Here is a 17,038-nt window from a genome sequence, read left to right on the forward strand (position 1 = left end):
TAGCAGTGGGCTAAGTTTTACCAACAGTGACCCCCCCATTCACTGTTGGCAGCGATAGACTTGCTAGCAGCGGGGCTAGCGGCAGCCAAGTCTAACGGAGAAGCCACTCAACCGAGTTTAACCCCTTTCGTACATCTTCCCTCCTCGGCAGGCTTAGCCAACTGCACGGACACTAAATGCATTTCCTGGAGCGCAATTTTTTACTAGCAATGAAAAACCTTACCTGCGTTCAGTCGAAGGTATCCGTTGTTTGTATCACATTGACTGGAAACAGCAAAATCTTGTATCTCCTCTCTCCGCCCAGGCGTTCAGATTGAGCTAGTTTTTAGCTACCGAGGAGCGGCACTCCCCGAACCCAGTTTTTGACCCGCCGAGGGGGGAGACACACTGGCACAGAGGCGCAGAGACAAGGCGGTGTTCACTCGGATAGACGTGTCAAAAGTCCAGTTTGAACGTTCTTCTGTTTCAACGCAAATTCCAACTGAGAGCAAAAAATCCCTTCTTGTCTTTCCCACCGTCGTCGTCCCTCTTTTTTCTTCCTTCACGCCAGGATCTCAGTCGCTTCTTCCTCCGGCCATCAAACAGCAGAGATGGGCGCGGTAACCCTGCACTCAGGTCTGGGAAACCCCACGTTACGGCAGCGTCACAACGTACGGCGACGGCGAAGGGTCGGCTACCAGACCACTTCAACAGATCAGGAAATACTGCCATTTTTACAGCAAAATAACATTTACCCATCATAAAACAGCGTTTTTATTCCAAAACGTTGTTCATTTGTGGAGTTTAAATCACACATGACCCGGGAATACGAAAGTGGCATGCCAAAGTCGGTTAGAACAACTGACTATCTACACACACCAGCCTTTAAAAGTTGCACTGAAATTGTGGCCTACACAGCTACAGGTTCTTGGGGATACTTTCTAGACTATCATTTATCAGGAATAACAAATGCAAATAATTAGGAGTGACTATTATATAGCCTACTCATGGTTTACCAATATTATCTCCTATAAAGGCCTATATCCTCTCAGCTAATCCCAAATAAATGTTCTATGAGAGCCCGGGCTTTGGTAGGCTATAATAGGCCAAAAGTGTCAGGGTAAATATGACTTTTCGAGACAGTAGGCTACTACAACCGCCTCTTCCAGTCAATAATACTGTCTAATTTGCAAACCAAAACAGCGGGTGCTACAGTCACACAATTGCACATAGGCTACTTCCCTGCCAGCGTTCATGGCTGAATCCAAAACACAACATGTAGGCCTACATTGAATATCATACATTCTAGAGTCTACATTTGATATTGTAGTTTTACTATGAAGAATGTCAAATTAAATTAAATAGAAATGAACCTGTCTGACATTTCTTCTGGATGAAGATTTCTTCAAATGCAGGACCATTTTCCCTCATAGTTGATTCATGTCCACATTTGTACTCATATGTATTTGTACAATAAGCCAATACTGATCCACTAGCAGGCCTATTCTCTTAAAGTAAATGTTCACCGCTTTGTCATGTGTAACTATGATTATGAGTCACGCCCACTGTCCCCACAAATATAATCACTATAAGCTGGCGTATGCAGTTTTTTTTGACAGATGATATTCTTTAGATATTAACTTTGCTATATTTTTATAAACTCATGTCTGTGTGCTGTAGTTCAAACTAAGGAATATAAGTGAGGATTTACTTCTTGTGCCGATGGGCGGACCATCACTTCTGTAGAAATGATTTGATGGTTATTACCACCAGTACTCTAGGTAGAGTGCTCAGAGGAGGGCTTAATGCTCAGTGGGTTAAAGCGTTTCTTGGAGACATGGAACACTTTGCAGTCCTGCGGGACAACAGAGTGTGTATGGGCTGGGCCCAGTGGGGGATGACAAAGCATCATCAGCTATGGTTCAGATGAAGAACGCTGTTCTGTCTACTGTAGCCCCATGCATTTAGAGATGTTTTGCTGTTGTCTCTTCGCTCGCACTCACACAACCACCATGTGTCATGTTGCATTGAACAAATCAATGTATGCCTATATGATTGCATACAAACACAATCATTACAATGCAGTTATTAGGGAGAAATGTAAAGTGAGTAACTGATGACTCCACCCTGATATAGCATGTGGCATTAACCAGCATCCACCAATACAGTAGGCTATATACTCTGTTTCTGTCATTTGAATGTCCACCCGGTTGTGGGGTGTGTGTGTGTGTGTGTGTGTGTGTGTGTGTGTGTGTGTGCGCGCGCGCTTCCCTGACAGTTCTGTCTGTTGACCTCATCCCTAGCCAATTAGGATGTATGAACAACCTTCTGCTATGGCATGGTCAACTGAAAATGAACAAGAGGTACCTTCTCCATAGTAACTGTATTGTGTGGAGGGAAGTGTGCACACATGCATGTGTGTGAGAGAGTAACCCACCAAACCTAATTTGGTCACATTTTTGGGCATACATTAAGGAAATAGTTGATATAAGTGGTAGGTTATCTTATCATGGATTAGAGTCGCCTAATTTAGCTTTCATTTTATTTACTGCCTGTAATTTAAAAAAGGGAAAAAAGAAACAGTGGTAGATAGACAGGTTTGGATGAAAACACAGCACACGGTGTTTGGGTGTGTGTGTGTGTGTGTGTGTGTGTGTTTGAGTCAATTTCCTGGGTGGGGGTTTCCATCGGGACTCATGTGCCCAGGTAACAGTTAATGCTTGGGAGATTTAGTTGCCCCTGGATACACTCCCTGCCCGTCTGCATACATTTGTTGTGAAGCTCCTTTAGCAGAGCACCCAGGGGAGAAGGCTTATTGTCTGCATTCAGCCTTTTGATGAAGAGAAAGCAATGAGAAAAATCCACACCTCTGTGTCCTTATTTTGTTGACGTACGCTCTGATTAAGTCGTGATCAATAAGAAGTAGTCAAAGTATGACAAATGGAGGAACAGCAGATAAAAGTAACATTAGTTAATTATTTTCTAGAACCGAGTTAACATCACATGCTATGATACGTAAATAGAATACTTAACATTGTCTAAGTTTTATGAGCATTTGTACTCTCCTGCATTATTTTCTAAAGTTATATTCACTAACTCAATGGCTCGTATTCAGAGGAAGACAGCGACACACGCGCGCACATACACCTCCCATCAGCAGGGACCGTAAATAGCCCTATCTCACAGTATTAGCGAGAGATCAGCAGAGAAATCAGCTTAGAAAAACAGGCAAACTGGCATAACAAATATTGCTTAATATGATCTCACGCATTTCATAAAGCGAGTGACATTACACGAGGCTAAGCTCATAATGACCTTGCTTTTTATAGGCAGGTTGGGGTACAGTAATCTGCTTGAGCATAATCTCCTACAATCTCTGATAAATGCTTACAGCATGTATCTCTGAGAGGTCACATCCTATTGGTCCACACAGTGGCATTACTGACATCTGCTGTTCACATACTCAGGGCCTTCACATAGAGCTGGAGTGCTCCTCCATGGGAGAATTGAACAGTTTTAATGTGACCGTATAACGATGTGATTAATCTCAATGAGAAAGATTGTCCTTTCGTGCTGGTGTCAGTACTGTGATATGTTTTCATTGCACCATGAAGTCAAATTATATAGCTTTTTTTTTCATACACAATCCATAAAAGTCCAATGTCCAACGTTTTTTGCCAACATTTTAAATTGTTTAACATACTCAATGCATACCTTCTTTCATTTAAAATAGTTCCTACATCAGTTTTGTCCACCGGATGAAAGAAGTGTAGTGGCAGTAAACTGTCAATGCTGCTGCTTATCCATCTACTTCCATGGACATTTTAAATGTTCTTTGATAATCTAAATGCTTCTTAGCTACCCAGGGTTGCACACAAATAACTTATTTTTTTTATTTTGATTATAATGGAAAATGGATTCTAACATTCAAGCCTTAAATACACATGTAAATAGGATATCTGACAATCTAAATTTAACAGTGCTATACAGGAGGCACATGCTAATGGTGGATATCCAATGTACCAGAATTAAACCAATCAAGTGAGGCTTTTTGAAAGGTGTCATAGAGACTACAGGTTTGGATCAAAGCAGCCATAGCTAATATTAAGCTAATAGAAAAAAAGAATCATCATCATCATCATCAGCCTACAACTAAGATTACTACGACCGTTATTTATGCTGCTACTGTAGCTGTCACAGCAAGAAAGCCTAAAGTTAAAGCTATACAAACTAATATAGTATATCAATAAATATTCTAAGCCTCGTAAATAGGCTATCATTTCATTCAAATTGCTTTTACACCAAACCACGGTTTTCCATAATTTATCTAAATTAATCTCTGGTCGTTCCTGGTCATGTTTTACACCTTGTTTAGCCTCTGTGTGAACTCTGCCTCCTTTCACTTCATGGGTACAGTACCAGCAGTGCTGCACTATGTACTGTATACATTTGCTGGCTCTCATCAGCTGACACACCCTTAACCATGATATAACACAGCTGCTTCTAGATGCATTGCACACTCCCCCTGCTGGTGGAATCAGGTTCTACAGTCAGATGTATCAACTCTTGCTTTAATCATAATTATTTGTTAGTAGTGAAAAACTATGTAGCGCCAAACTATCAAAACGTACACTGCCCAGCCAGCTTTACAATATGGACTTGTTGTTGCACTTACTCTACTTGGAATCAAAACCTTTAAAGTTTTGTCTTAAAAAAGGGTCATGGTAGGTGACAATACTAAACATACAGTGCTGATTGAAAGTATGTGAACCCCTTGAGCCTTTTGGAATTGTATTAACTTTAACCATTATTGATTCATTTTTATCAATACCAGTACTTTTTATATAAAACAACAGATGTTTATCAATTCCACATTTTTATTTTCCGGAAATCATTTGTTAAAACAAATAAAACTAATTATTTGCAAACTTTTGTACGTGCAAAAGTTTGTGAACCCTTTAGACTTTTTAGACTTTCTTCTAACCCTGAACTGCATTGCTTAAATCGATCAGGTAAACACAATCAGATGGGCCAAATTGAGTGATTAAATGGACCAATGTAATGAGAGATCTTTAGGGAAGAAATTGGGCGGCACTAGATGAAACAGAGATCAAACCAGGTCAGTTTAGGCTCACCAAAGTGAACCCATACAGGTCAGACATGCTAAAAGATGAGGAAATCTCAGAGGATCTCAGAAAGCGAGTTGTGTTGCACATTTGTTGTCTGGAGACAACTATAAATTAATCTAAAAAAGTTTGAGTTCCATCAGTTCACCATTAGCCAAATTATCTACAAATGGGGAGCTCTAAGAGTGACTGAACATCTGCCTAGAAGTAGACTTCCTTCAAAAATATTCACAAGCGCCAAAAGAAAAGTGATTTTTCAGTTGAAAGCCAACCCAAACATTACATGTAGTGATTTGCAGACCTCTCTTGCAGCATCTGGGACAGATGTGCATGGTTCCACAATAAGAAGAAAATTCAGTCCTGGCTTTGGGAGGATTGCTGAAGAAGCTGCTGCTCTCAAAAAAGAACAAAACAGCTTGTCACAACTTTGCCAGAGAGCACCTGGAGATACCTGAAGTCCTATTCTGTGGAAAGATTAGTCCAAAATTGAGCTGTTTGGTCATAACCCAAACCGACATGCTGAAACGCATCTCTGCGCCTACCACCAAGAGAACCTTCTCCCAAGTGAAGAATGGTGGTGGCAAATGGTCTGCACATCACTAGATGTAATGTTTGGGTTGGCTTTCACTTGAAAAATCACTTTTATTGCAGCGCTTGTGGATTTTGAAGGAAGTCCACTTGTAGGCAGATGTTCAGTCAGTCTTAAAGCTCTCCATTTGTAGATGATTAGCCTCACGGTGGACCGATGGAGCTCAAACCTTTTTGAAATAAATGTATAGCTTTTCCCAGATAAATGTGCATCATCACAACTCTCTTCCTGAGATCCTCTGACATTTCCTTTACTCTTGGCATGTCTAACCTGTATGGGTTCACTTTGGTGGGCCCAGACTGACCTGGTTTTATCTCTGTTTTATTTTGTGCCGCTCAATTTCTTCCCTATAGATCTCCCATTGGAGATTACATTGGTCCATTTCATGACTCAATTTGGCCCACCTGATTGTGTTTACCTGATCGATTTAAGCAATGCAGCTCAGGGTTCACAAACTTTTGCACATACAACAGTTGTCAAATAATTAGTTTTATTATTTTTAACAATTGATTTCCGGAAAAGAAAAATGTGGAATTGATAAACAAACATCTGTTATTTCATATAAAAAATACTGGTATTCATAAAAATGAATCAATAATGGTTAAAGTTAATACAATTCCAAAAGGCTCAAGGGGTTCACATACTTTCAATCAGCACTGTATATGGATTATTCAATCAATTAAATATATCGTTGTAAAGATGCATTTAATTTAAAAATGCATTTATGGTTGAAAGCATATAACGAAATGTTGCTTTCTTTGAGATTTTGAGCCTACTGTGAGGAGATTAGCATTCCATGTATATTTGAGAGACAAAGCAAATGTAAAATACTGTTAGATACAACTTTAGAAAAGTCAGAGTATTTAAGTAGTAGAATATAATGGTAAAAAAAAATGAAACTTCATTAATTGTCCTAAATAATAAATATATTTATTAAGATTGGCCACATAAATGTACAGTATGTCACACGTGTCTTTGTATTGTGTGACTGTGTGGCTGAGCACCTCTCCCATCCGGGTTGCTGTTTACTGTAGGTCAGTCAGAAGAGGTGGGGACCAAAGCCATCAGGGTAACACTGTAAACATTTGTCTCATCCCCCTTCAAGGTAAGAGGCACACATATCTGCACCACCTCATAGGGCTGAAACACACACACACACACACACACACACACACACACACACACACACACACACACACACACACACACACACACACACACACACAGAGTGAATTAACTTTTCTATTCAAACTGTAAATGAGCAGCACTTTCTGTACCCAAAAATTTGAAAACCTTTTTGCGATCAGTAATGCTTTGACTTCTTAATTACCACCTCAACTCATTTACATTTATTTTTTATAATTTCATAATAGGGTTATAATTTTGCAGGCTTTTTGATATTGTTCAACAACAACAAAGAGTAAATCACATTTGCATTACATTTGTTGCAAAAATACAGATTTAGTCAACAAAACCTCAACAGACATATCTTGACTTTTTCACATTCAATAACATTTATACAAATCTCTCCCTCACCTTGTATCCACTGTGGGGAGTCCACGTGACAGTGATGGTGCGTTTTTGGCCTGGCTCCACGCTGCCTTTGCTGGGCTCCACACTGAACCCCATGGCCTGCAGCGATGCCACGTTATCCCAGTTAAACTCACCACTCTGGTGGGAATAAACAGATTTGTAAGGAAATCCAAGACAAAATGTATCTAAATGAATGATCTGAAAAAGGCCAAATTGGATGAGTCAAATGAATTTTCTCATTGACTGCAGAAAATAAAACCACGCCGGGGTAAGAATGTACAGCGGAGCTGTATGATTAAGATAATAATATAAAGTATAATAAATACTGTATATATATAATACAATATAATACTTATTGCTAACTCTTTTCTGATGAATGAAAGTGCACTTGATGAACTTGTAGCAGCAGTCAGTTGCATATCTAAGTGAAACTTGTGGCTCAGTTTAGGATCTTTTGGTATGGAATGTCTTTGTAAAGCAGCATTGGTTCCCTTGAAAGGCTCTATATAAATATATAATATATATATATATAAAGTTATTATTATTCTGATCATGATCCCATTACCTTCTTGGTCTGTGTGGAGCAGATGCAGCCCACCTGTAGCTCCCTCACAGCAGCAGTGCTGGCCCCTGAGCTGTAGCTGCTCCGCAGGGTCACCAGTACAGGGATGCTGGGCTTCTCCCTTACCTCTGAGTCTGACACATATCAACAGTTACGCATTTTTTAGCACATTTATTCAGTCCAAGTGGACATACTTTAAATGTTTGGCTGAAAGCAAACACAGACAGGTAAATGACGTGCATTACGCAAACCCCCACAGCCATGCCAATGCATACACTATAAATTGGACTAAACCAGGATACCACACAAGGATAATGTGAAATTGCCAAGAATTTATGCAAACCTAATGTTCAGTAAGCCATTAGCAGACTTTCAAAAGTCTGCTAATGGCTTTTTCAAATTGAAATGTATTAGAACAAATGGCTGCCTAGAAGGAACCACATAAAGAAATATAAAAATGTGGAGCATGCATTTGAATGGTTAGTAAAAGATGTGAAACACAGCATTATGGTTCGTTAGCTTCCTTCTTCAAGACATTCCAAATATGCTAACTTGACAAACTGGAATTCATCAGGGTGTCAATTGGAGCATACATCTCATATCCCACAGGAGTCCTGTATCTTTGAAACTTTTATAGCAAAGCTCAGACTCTTATCCAACATGTTATTTTTATGCTCCAACACCTCTTTGATTGTGTCAAACTAACAGAGAGCATGTGTAGGAGGTGTTTGTATTATTCACACATGGATTTTGTAATGAAATTGGATCTGAATGCTGGTTTCAACCACATGGGCTTTCAGAATGCTATGTTTAGCATAAATGACTACAACACATACCCTGCCCCTACCCATACACTCGCAGTATCCTTATTTTTTATCTGGCCTTGGTTTCCTTTCCTGTTGGAGCCTGCAGTAGTATCTTAGAACATGTGCTTGAACTTGAATTCATTGACATTTCCTTGGATAACCTCAATAGATAACCTGTTCAGTATTGATCAGTCCAACACTGACTATGTATCCCATCAAACTACATCATGTCCATAATAGCAGAGGTGGATAGGCTATAAGACGGAGGCTTTGCTACCTGTGAGCTGAGGTTGGCTGATTATAGGTGGAGGGAGGAGGGATTCGATGGGCACTGTCAGCAGGTCTCCTCCATACAGATACATGTTACAGGAAGAAGCTGCACCCTTCACATCCATCACACATACTTGAGTCTGAGAGACAGAAACGTCACAGGGTAGAGGTTGTTTTGCTGAGCACAGTGAATGAATGGGCATACAAACAGGTTGAAGAAAGTACATTTGGACAACAACATGTGTGCATGAGAAGCAAAGCAGCATTACCTGAACCATTTTGACTGTTTTAACCAGTGATACATATAGGCCAAATGCAAGTGAAAGTGAAAGTGGAGTCAGTGATTCTGGAGAATGCTCAAAATTAAAATACAGATTTTTCTCAAAATCATTGAATATCTCCTTGTAAGTTCTGCAAACAGGCATGTTGCTAGCTATGGTGGGCCCCCTTTGTTTACATACCAGTGCTTACCTTATTCATGAGCTCTATGGTTAGTTTGTCAGAGTAGTTGACAGAAGAGTGGTCAGGCCGAAATGTGACCGTGACGTTGTGGCTCTCTCCTGGAGCAATGCTGCCCTCTGCTGGCACCACACTGAAGACACTCAGCCCACTGTAGTTCTGGGTTCCTGTACCAGATGCACAAGACAAATCCTGCTACAACTGGGCCTCCTAATGTTATTTATGCTATTAGTGCTGCTGTTCAAAATATTAAAAAACAAACAGTTACCAACAGTAGGCTGGAGCTGGGAGGCTGTGTAATCACCCAGTAGGGAGGCCACCATGTCAGCTCCACCCTGAGGCCTGGAGGGAGAGAGGCTGGCCAGCAGCACCCTGAAACCCACCGCCACTGCTGAGCTGTTCTCAAGCTAAAAACAGGACTTCACTTTAGTTATGAGGCTGCAACCTACTCCGAAGCATTAAGGGTATCAGTGCAAACCAGCAGTCAACACATTATTTCAGTTTCTTGGTTTGATTTGTTTAAGCCTTTCAGTAATATAATCTAATTTGACATGGACAAACAGAAAATTTAAAAGCAAAGGTGTTATCTTGTTTAGTACGTCTTCTTGACCTTACCGTTAACACACTACTGACTGACCTTCAGGACATGTGAGGTGCTCTCCTTCTCCAGCACATAGCCAAAGTCCAGGAGGTCTCCGGGGTGTGAGGAGGTGACAGCAGGCACCACACCCTGCCCACACAGAGTCATCTCCAGGGTCATCTTCTGGCTCCGCACCTCCAGGCTCTCTCGGCACTAGTGAACAGTAGAGGTATGGTAAGGTATTTGGAAGGGAGCTCTGCAGACTGTTTTGGGTTGTTCTGCACTAGGATGTTTTTTTTTCTAACCTGGGCTCACAGTGTGGTCACAGTGGGTTGGACTTCTATATATGGTCATGCCGCTGCAAGCACTGCACTTCTTCTAACATGACTTTCTCAACATGGGCCGATACCACGCTGGGTTAGCATTTAAACTGCTGCTAAAAGATGGCGCTGTTTTTTTTTACTCCAAACTTTATCCACAAATACAGAAAGAAAGAGAAAAAAAAACGGACTCTATCGGAGTCCAAAATCCAGACCTGAAAATGAGTATAATATGTCCTCTTTTAATATTCATAATGAGAACAAATCCTTTTTAGACTAATCATAACAATCATTTTGGATAATTCAACTTCACCCTGAAGAAAAGTGTGACAAACTCGTGACATGGCCGAGATGTTTATTAAGTTCTGGCAAAAAGTCGGTGCTGCGTGGTCAATTCTACACTCTTGACTCACCTTTTTCTCCAGGGTTGGACTGAAGGCCAGCACCAGAGTGTGTTTCCCTCCAGGTCCGATGCATCTGAGAGCATTCACAAGGGAAAAGGGACCGTGGAGATCCAGCACTGATGACCTCAGCTTGGAAACAGTCAAAGAAAAGCAGTAGTGAACGGCTGAATTTTCTTTTATTCTTTTTTAATTTTTTTTTAAAGATATTTTTTGGGCATTTCCATGCTTCATTGACAGTGCAGAGACAGAGCCGAAATGGGGCACAGAGGAGAGCGACATGCAGAGAACGACCGCGGGCTGGAATCGAACCCTGGGTCCGCTGCTGGCCGAGGCCCATCGGGGGGACGCCCTACCAACTGAGCTAAGGGCGCCCCCTTTATTCTTTAGTAGTAGAATCTGCCATAATATTAGTAGTGGTGCCTATTAAGTATTGGGACATACTTACACTTTATCAAAGTATTACATCTCTGGACATGAAAGTAACTTGTTTAAAGAGATGCTATTTATTTTATGAATAGTATAAGATACAAAATGAGGTGATAGGACTACTTACCTAGATTATACTTATCGATGTAAATCATAGTCGTATCTTTAACTCAGTTGTTGACATGAACTTATGGTTCTGTCTTTGAAATATTTATTTATACTTTTTTGTTTTGTTTTGTTTTTCATTGCTGTGAACACCTACATCCCATTAACCTCTTTTCTCTCTGAGACAGATATATCAAAACCTGGGCAAAAAAATTAATAAAATAGTGCACACTTAAAGACATTAATGAAAATGCTTTTTTTTGTATGTAATTTGGATTGAACGGACCCTTTAAAACACACTGCTTCATTAAAGAGTGACCAAAGACCTCATATTAAAGGCTATCTTCAAAACAATATCTATTCACGAATTTAAAGCAACTACAACATGCTGAAAGTACAGTGGACCTGCAATGCAATATACCTCTCTCTTACTGTATAGTTGAATTTTAGACTGAGTCTATAGAATGTAAATGTGTTATCCGTTTTTCATAAAATATGTTTTTAACATTTCAACAGAAATCTTGAAAAAGTATGCATGGAACACAGATACCACATGTGACTTTGTAGCTGTGGAACATCTACAAACTGCATTACAACAGTTTCAAACATGACTCTTTGTTCTACAGTTGAGTATTTAGTTTTATATGTAAAACGTTTCTGTATTTGACTTCGACAAGCAGATCTACAATTTACCAGCAGGAGAATAAAAAAAGGATACATCCAAAGATTCCTTTGAAATGTTCTGAACTGTAAACCTCTTGATCACTTTTTCTCCTGGAGACACAAATACAAACCAATACATTTATACAAAAAAAAGGTACAGTACGTGAAAAATCCATCAAGTAACATCGACTTTTCAGAATCACTCACCCACTGCCACCTGTTGGAAGTCTATGACGTGGTGTCCATTGTTAGAAAGCACCACTAGAGGGGGCTGTGCAGCAGGACACTTCAGCTTCAGGTAAAGAGTATTGAATGGGCTGTGGAGATATTTGGACATGACAAGCTATGAAATAGGCTCCCACTGATTGAAGGTGAAGTGAGCGATTTATTTATGTTAATATAGGTCAACCAGTTAGTTATATAATAACCAATCAGAAGAGAGAACGGTACAAACAAACCGGCCCCCGTCTCACTGCCGGTGCACGTGCAGAGCGACAGATGGGTGAATGTTTATGCGCCTTCAATTGCGGAGCAGGAACATATCCTTCCCAATCTCTGTTTTGATGGGTTTTATCATGTTTTATCACACTTATGGATCTGAGATGATGCTAGATAACTCGCTGCTTAAAGACCGCAGTGCATTAATGTGGTGACGTGGGGACGAGGGAGGGGACCGCTAACTGCAGTAACTGACAGGAAGTTAGCTAAACTGACCATTTCGCTTACTGAACCTTTAAATTCTTTACAGCACCTTGAGTCAGGAAAATGAAGGAAGATTAACTTAAATATTTTCTTAATGATGATTTATTGAGTCCATAAAAGCTCATAAATGTAGTTGTGTCTTGATTAATAATCGTCTGTCCTTTTCCACGATACATACAGGTTATTAATCTCTCTTTATTCAATGCTGTCACAGACCCAGCAAAAATGCCTGCTCTATCTAAACAACTGAAATAATCCTAAAATATTCTACCGTTAAAAATAAGAGGGAAAATCAGACCTCAGGGAGGAGAAAGAGAAAGAATGTGTCCGATTTGTGTATCTTTGAGGATCAAATAGAGCTTTTGCATTTGGTTTTACAGTCTTATGTTCTGTGTTGACCTGAGTTGAGTTCATTGTATTGTCAATACAACAAAAGCTGTTATAGGAAATACTTTGGTGAGCTCACAGTACAAAGAAGATAGATACAACACCATTCAACATAGATTGTTAGGAAATGTACTTCTTTTGAACTGCTCCTATTTAAACAAAACGATTTCTATCTTCTCTCTAAGGGCATTTTCTTACATATTTTAACAAAAGCATCAAAAATAGAAGAAAGAGATGGGGGAGAGAAGACATTTTCTATTTCCTATGACCATCTCTTTAGTCAGAAAGAAGCAGTAGAAGTCTGGTAAAGGAGGCCATTTATCTGAAGATATAAATATGTATTAGGACTTGGGAAATGCTGTATTGGATCCAGTAAAGTCCCAAAGATGACAAGACATGACACAAATCTGACATGACAGGGCCTACAGAGAATTGTACAGAGCTGCCCTGCGTTCCAAATCGCATACTCTTTCTTTTTTTATATTCTACATACTAGAGCTGAAGTATGTAGCATGCAGTAGGCACACAATTGGGACATACTTTTACTTTTCAATTTAATCCTAACATCGCGCCTTGAAATTGCCTCTTGCTAAATATAGCCATCAAATTGCAGATTGTTTTCACACAGAGGCTCCGTAAATGTGACTTCTGATGCACAGTGGGTTCTGGCTCAGAATCGTCCAAAAAAAGCATTCTGATTTCCACTCGACCGGTCGAGAATCACGACCGGATGTAAGCAGGGCATCCATGTATTTTCTCAGGATGCTGCATCCTCACACAAGTATTAGGACATCCTAAATCTTTTTCTACCATAGTAAATAGCAGAGATAGTATAGGGATTTGGAATGCAGGGCAGATACATTGTTACCTCCATGCCGGCTGGGCCTGTTGGGCTTCCTTTACAGGGTCTCCATCCGACACATAGCAGGGAACAGTGTGCTGGCTGTAGCGCTGGGTGAAGGAGTACAACAGAGTTGCTCTGGCCTCCTCATACTGCTCTGGACTAGAAAACAAAAAGAAGGATTTTATTTAAAAAAAAACAAAAAAAACAAGGGTTTTTCTTTTTATCAAAATGTTCTATCTCTATTGAGATTTTACTATGTGTTACACTGCACATGAAAACTCATGGTTATACATATGAAAGCATAAAAACACTGGAATAGGAGCTGTATTTGCATCTGGCTTGTTGCAGTGTTGTTGGATCTCGACTGTTCCAACTTATTAATTGGGTGTATAGAGGCAAAGAGAGGCTTTCAGGGAGAACGTGAAAGATGTTTGGAATAATGTATTCTCTTTTTGCAGTGCTACTCTTGTGCTTTATAGAATATTTATAAATTAATATTTGCTTCACTGGCTTTCCAGTGAGTTGGATGTGTTTTTTCCAAAGTAATCTATAACACAAAGCAGGTGTAAAGATGGATGATATCCAGGGAAGATATCAAGCCTTGGTAGAAATGAAAAGCTCATACCTTGGCTGTACGTCAGCAGGATCTGGTGATTGAGTTGGTTGTTCCGTCTTTGGCATGTCGGGCAATTTGTTGGTCTTTGGAATCCCAGGTCCCTTCTTTCCCTTACAGGTCTCCACTGGGACGTCCTTCTTGGCCTTATAGTGCACAGACAAAAACATGACTGATGGCTTCAAAACATGTAATCATGTGTAAGCACCAGTATGTTGATGAAACAGAAATCAATCAGTGTGGTGAAGAGTGATCAGATGTAAAAGCCTTCTGGCCACACACACAGAGACTGAAGTGTGTGCATAGTGGTGGTTTACCTCTTGTTCAGCCAGGCTGATGCGCTCTAGCTCTTTGTGACGGAGCAGCGTGGCTCTATGGAGGAGACGCACCGCTTCATCTTTGATCTGCTGCTCTGACAGTTTGGGTCTGAACGTCACCTGTACCAGACATCTCTACGCCAGGGGAGAAATGCTAACATGTCAAGAAATGATTCAGATTAAGAAGTATACATATATTATTATACGCTTGTTATAATATACATTGACATTAGAATGGCATTAACACTGGAGTGTTCTCTCATTGGTGAATTTTATCATTTCAAAACATCTTCTTCACATTGCAAAGTGAGCCTCGCTCTGATTGGTCAAACTGTACATAAGCGGTACACTTTGACCAATCAGAGCGAGGCTCCGATTCTCTGTTCTTATTGGCTGTTGGGACTGTCCATTCACTTTGGCACCGACGTTGTTGGTGTAGAGTGTGTCAGGGAGGGACCAAAGAGAACAAGTGGAGCGGTTGAGGTATTTGGATTCGAATCTCTATCCCAACTGCTATTTTCTCCCCAAATCATATACCCCAGCTTTAATTAAAAAACTACATTTTAAAATGTCTGTAGCGTGGATCAAGTGGACTGAGGAGGATAATCCCTCCAATTGCCATTATACATCAGACCGGCATCCGGCATTCTGACCTGGCCCCGCCCCCTTTGCGGTCCAAAACAACACAACAAGAAAACGATCAGAGGTAAATGACAATGGCAAGTTCTTGTACAACAACTCTGTGAGATAGATGATGTAAAAGACACTTAGAAATGATTAATTTGATCAATCCAAAACTATGTCTGTTTAGTCTCCCAGCATCAAGCTGGCGCAGTCATCCAACCCAGTGACCAGAGGTATCATGCCCTGATATACAGTATCTCACAAAAGTGAGTACACCCCTAACATTTCTTCACATTTTTCTTTATATCTTTCCATGCGACAACACTGAATAAATGACACTTTGATACAATGTCAAGTAGTCAATGTACAGCTTGTATAACAGTGTAAATTTACTGTCCCCTCAAAATAACTCGACACACAGCCATTAATGTCTAAACTGCTGGCAACAAAAGTGAGTACACCCCTAAGAAAAAATGTCCAAATTGGGCCCAAAGTGTCAATATTTTGTTTTGCCATCATTATTTTCTAGCACTGCCTTAACCCTCTTGGGCATGTAGTTCACTAGAGCTTCACAGGTTGCAACTGGAACCCTCTTCTACCCATTCATGACGACATCAAGGAGCTGGTGGATATTAGAGTCCTTGCGCTCCTCCATCTCCCGTTTTAGGATGCCCCAAAGATGCTCAATAGGGTTTAAGACTGGAGACATGCTTGGCCAGTCCATAACCTGTACCCTCAGCTTCTTTAGCAAGCCAGTGGTCGTTCGGAGGGGTGTTTGGGGTCGTTATCATGTTGCAGTACTGCCCTGCGGCCCAGTTTATGAAGGGAGGGGATCATGCTCTGCTTCAGTATGTCACAGTACATGTTAGAATTCAATGAACTGTAGATCCCCAGTGCTGGCAGCACTCATGCAGCCCCAGACCATGACACTCCAACCACCATGCTTGACTCTAGGCAAGACACACTTGTCTTTGTACTCCTCACCTGGTTGCCGCTCCACACTCTTAACACCATCTGAACCAAATACATTTATTTTGGTCTCATCAGACCACAGGACATGGTTGCAGTCATCCATGTCCGTAGTCTGTTTGTCTTCAGCAAACTTTTTGTGGGGTTTCTTGTGCATCATCTTTAGAATAGGCTTCCTTCTGGTATGATGAGCCATGCAGACCAGTATGATGCAGAGTGTGGCGTATGGTCTGAGCACTGACAGGTTGACCCCCCACCCCTTCAAGCCCTTCAGCAATGCTGGCAGCACTCATACGTCTATTTTCCAAAGCCAACCTCTGTGTACGACGCTGACCATGTGCACTCAACCTTCGTAAACTGGGCCGCACAGTGGTATTGCAACATGATAACGACCCCAAACACACCTCCAAGACGACCAGTGGCTTGCTAAAAAAGCTGAGGGTAAAGGTTATGGCCTGGCCAAGCATGTCTCCAAACCTAAACCCTATTGAGCATCTTTGGGGCATCCTCAAACGGAAGGTGGAGGAGCGCAAGGTCTTTAATATCCACCAGCTCTGTGATGCTGTCATAAATGGGTGGAAGAGGGTTCCAGTTGCAACCTGTGAAGCTCTAGTGAACTCCATGCCCAAGAGGGTTAAGGCAGTGCTGGAAAATAATGGTGGCCACACAAAATATTTACACTTTGGGCCCAATTTGTAAATTTTTTCTAAGGGGTGTACTCACTTTTGTTGCCAGCAGTTTAGACATTAATGGCTGTGTG

At 40.8% G+C, this 17,038-nt stretch overlaps 2 protein-coding genes across 2 annotated transcripts in view; both read right to left on the reverse strand.

The window, feature by feature from the left end:
* The window catches only part of LOC307253327 (guanine nucleotide-binding protein G(I)/G(S)/G(T) subunit beta-1), a 39,742-nt gene extending 39,142 nt beyond the window's left edge, over window positions 1-600 (reverse strand). Inside the window, exon 1 of the mRNA XM_080031316.1 lies at window positions 224-600. The gene's annotated coding sequence lies outside the window, so the exon portion shown is untranslated. The remainder of the gene's footprint in view (window positions 1-223) is intronic.
* Window positions 601-6,729: 6,129 nt separating this feature from the next.
* cfap74 (cilia and flagella associated protein 74) overlaps window positions 6,730-17,038 on the reverse strand; it is a gene marked incomplete at both ends in the record, with an annotated part of 64,400 nt that continues 54,091 nt past the window's right edge. The window contains 13 exons of the mRNA XM_080030782.1: window positions 6,730-6,834; window positions 7,231-7,365; window positions 7,793-7,923; window positions 8,873-9,005; window positions 9,337-9,491; window positions 9,593-9,731; window positions 9,962-10,117; window positions 10,638-10,757; window positions 11,878-11,933; window positions 12,030-12,139; window positions 13,780-13,914; window positions 14,381-14,514; window positions 14,686-14,820. Of these exons, the coding sequence (XP_079886908.1) occupies window positions 6,730-6,834; window positions 7,231-7,365; window positions 7,793-7,923; window positions 8,873-9,005; window positions 9,337-9,491; window positions 9,593-9,731; window positions 9,962-10,117; window positions 10,638-10,757; window positions 11,878-11,933; window positions 12,030-12,139; window positions 13,780-13,914; window positions 14,381-14,514; window positions 14,686-14,820 (1,644 nt within the window). The remainder of the gene's footprint in view (window positions 6,835-7,230; window positions 7,366-7,792; window positions 7,924-8,872; window positions 9,006-9,336; window positions 9,492-9,592; window positions 9,732-9,961; window positions 10,118-10,637; window positions 10,758-11,877; window positions 11,934-12,029; window positions 12,140-13,779; window positions 13,915-14,380; window positions 14,515-14,685; window positions 14,821-17,038) is intronic.

The sequence above is a fragment of the Ammodytes marinus genome (assembly GCF_949987685.1).
Source record: "Ammodytes marinus genome assembly, chromosome: 7".
Classification (NCBI taxonomy): domain Eukaryota; kingdom Metazoa; phylum Chordata; class Actinopteri; order Uranoscopiformes; family Ammodytidae; genus Ammodytes; species Ammodytes marinus.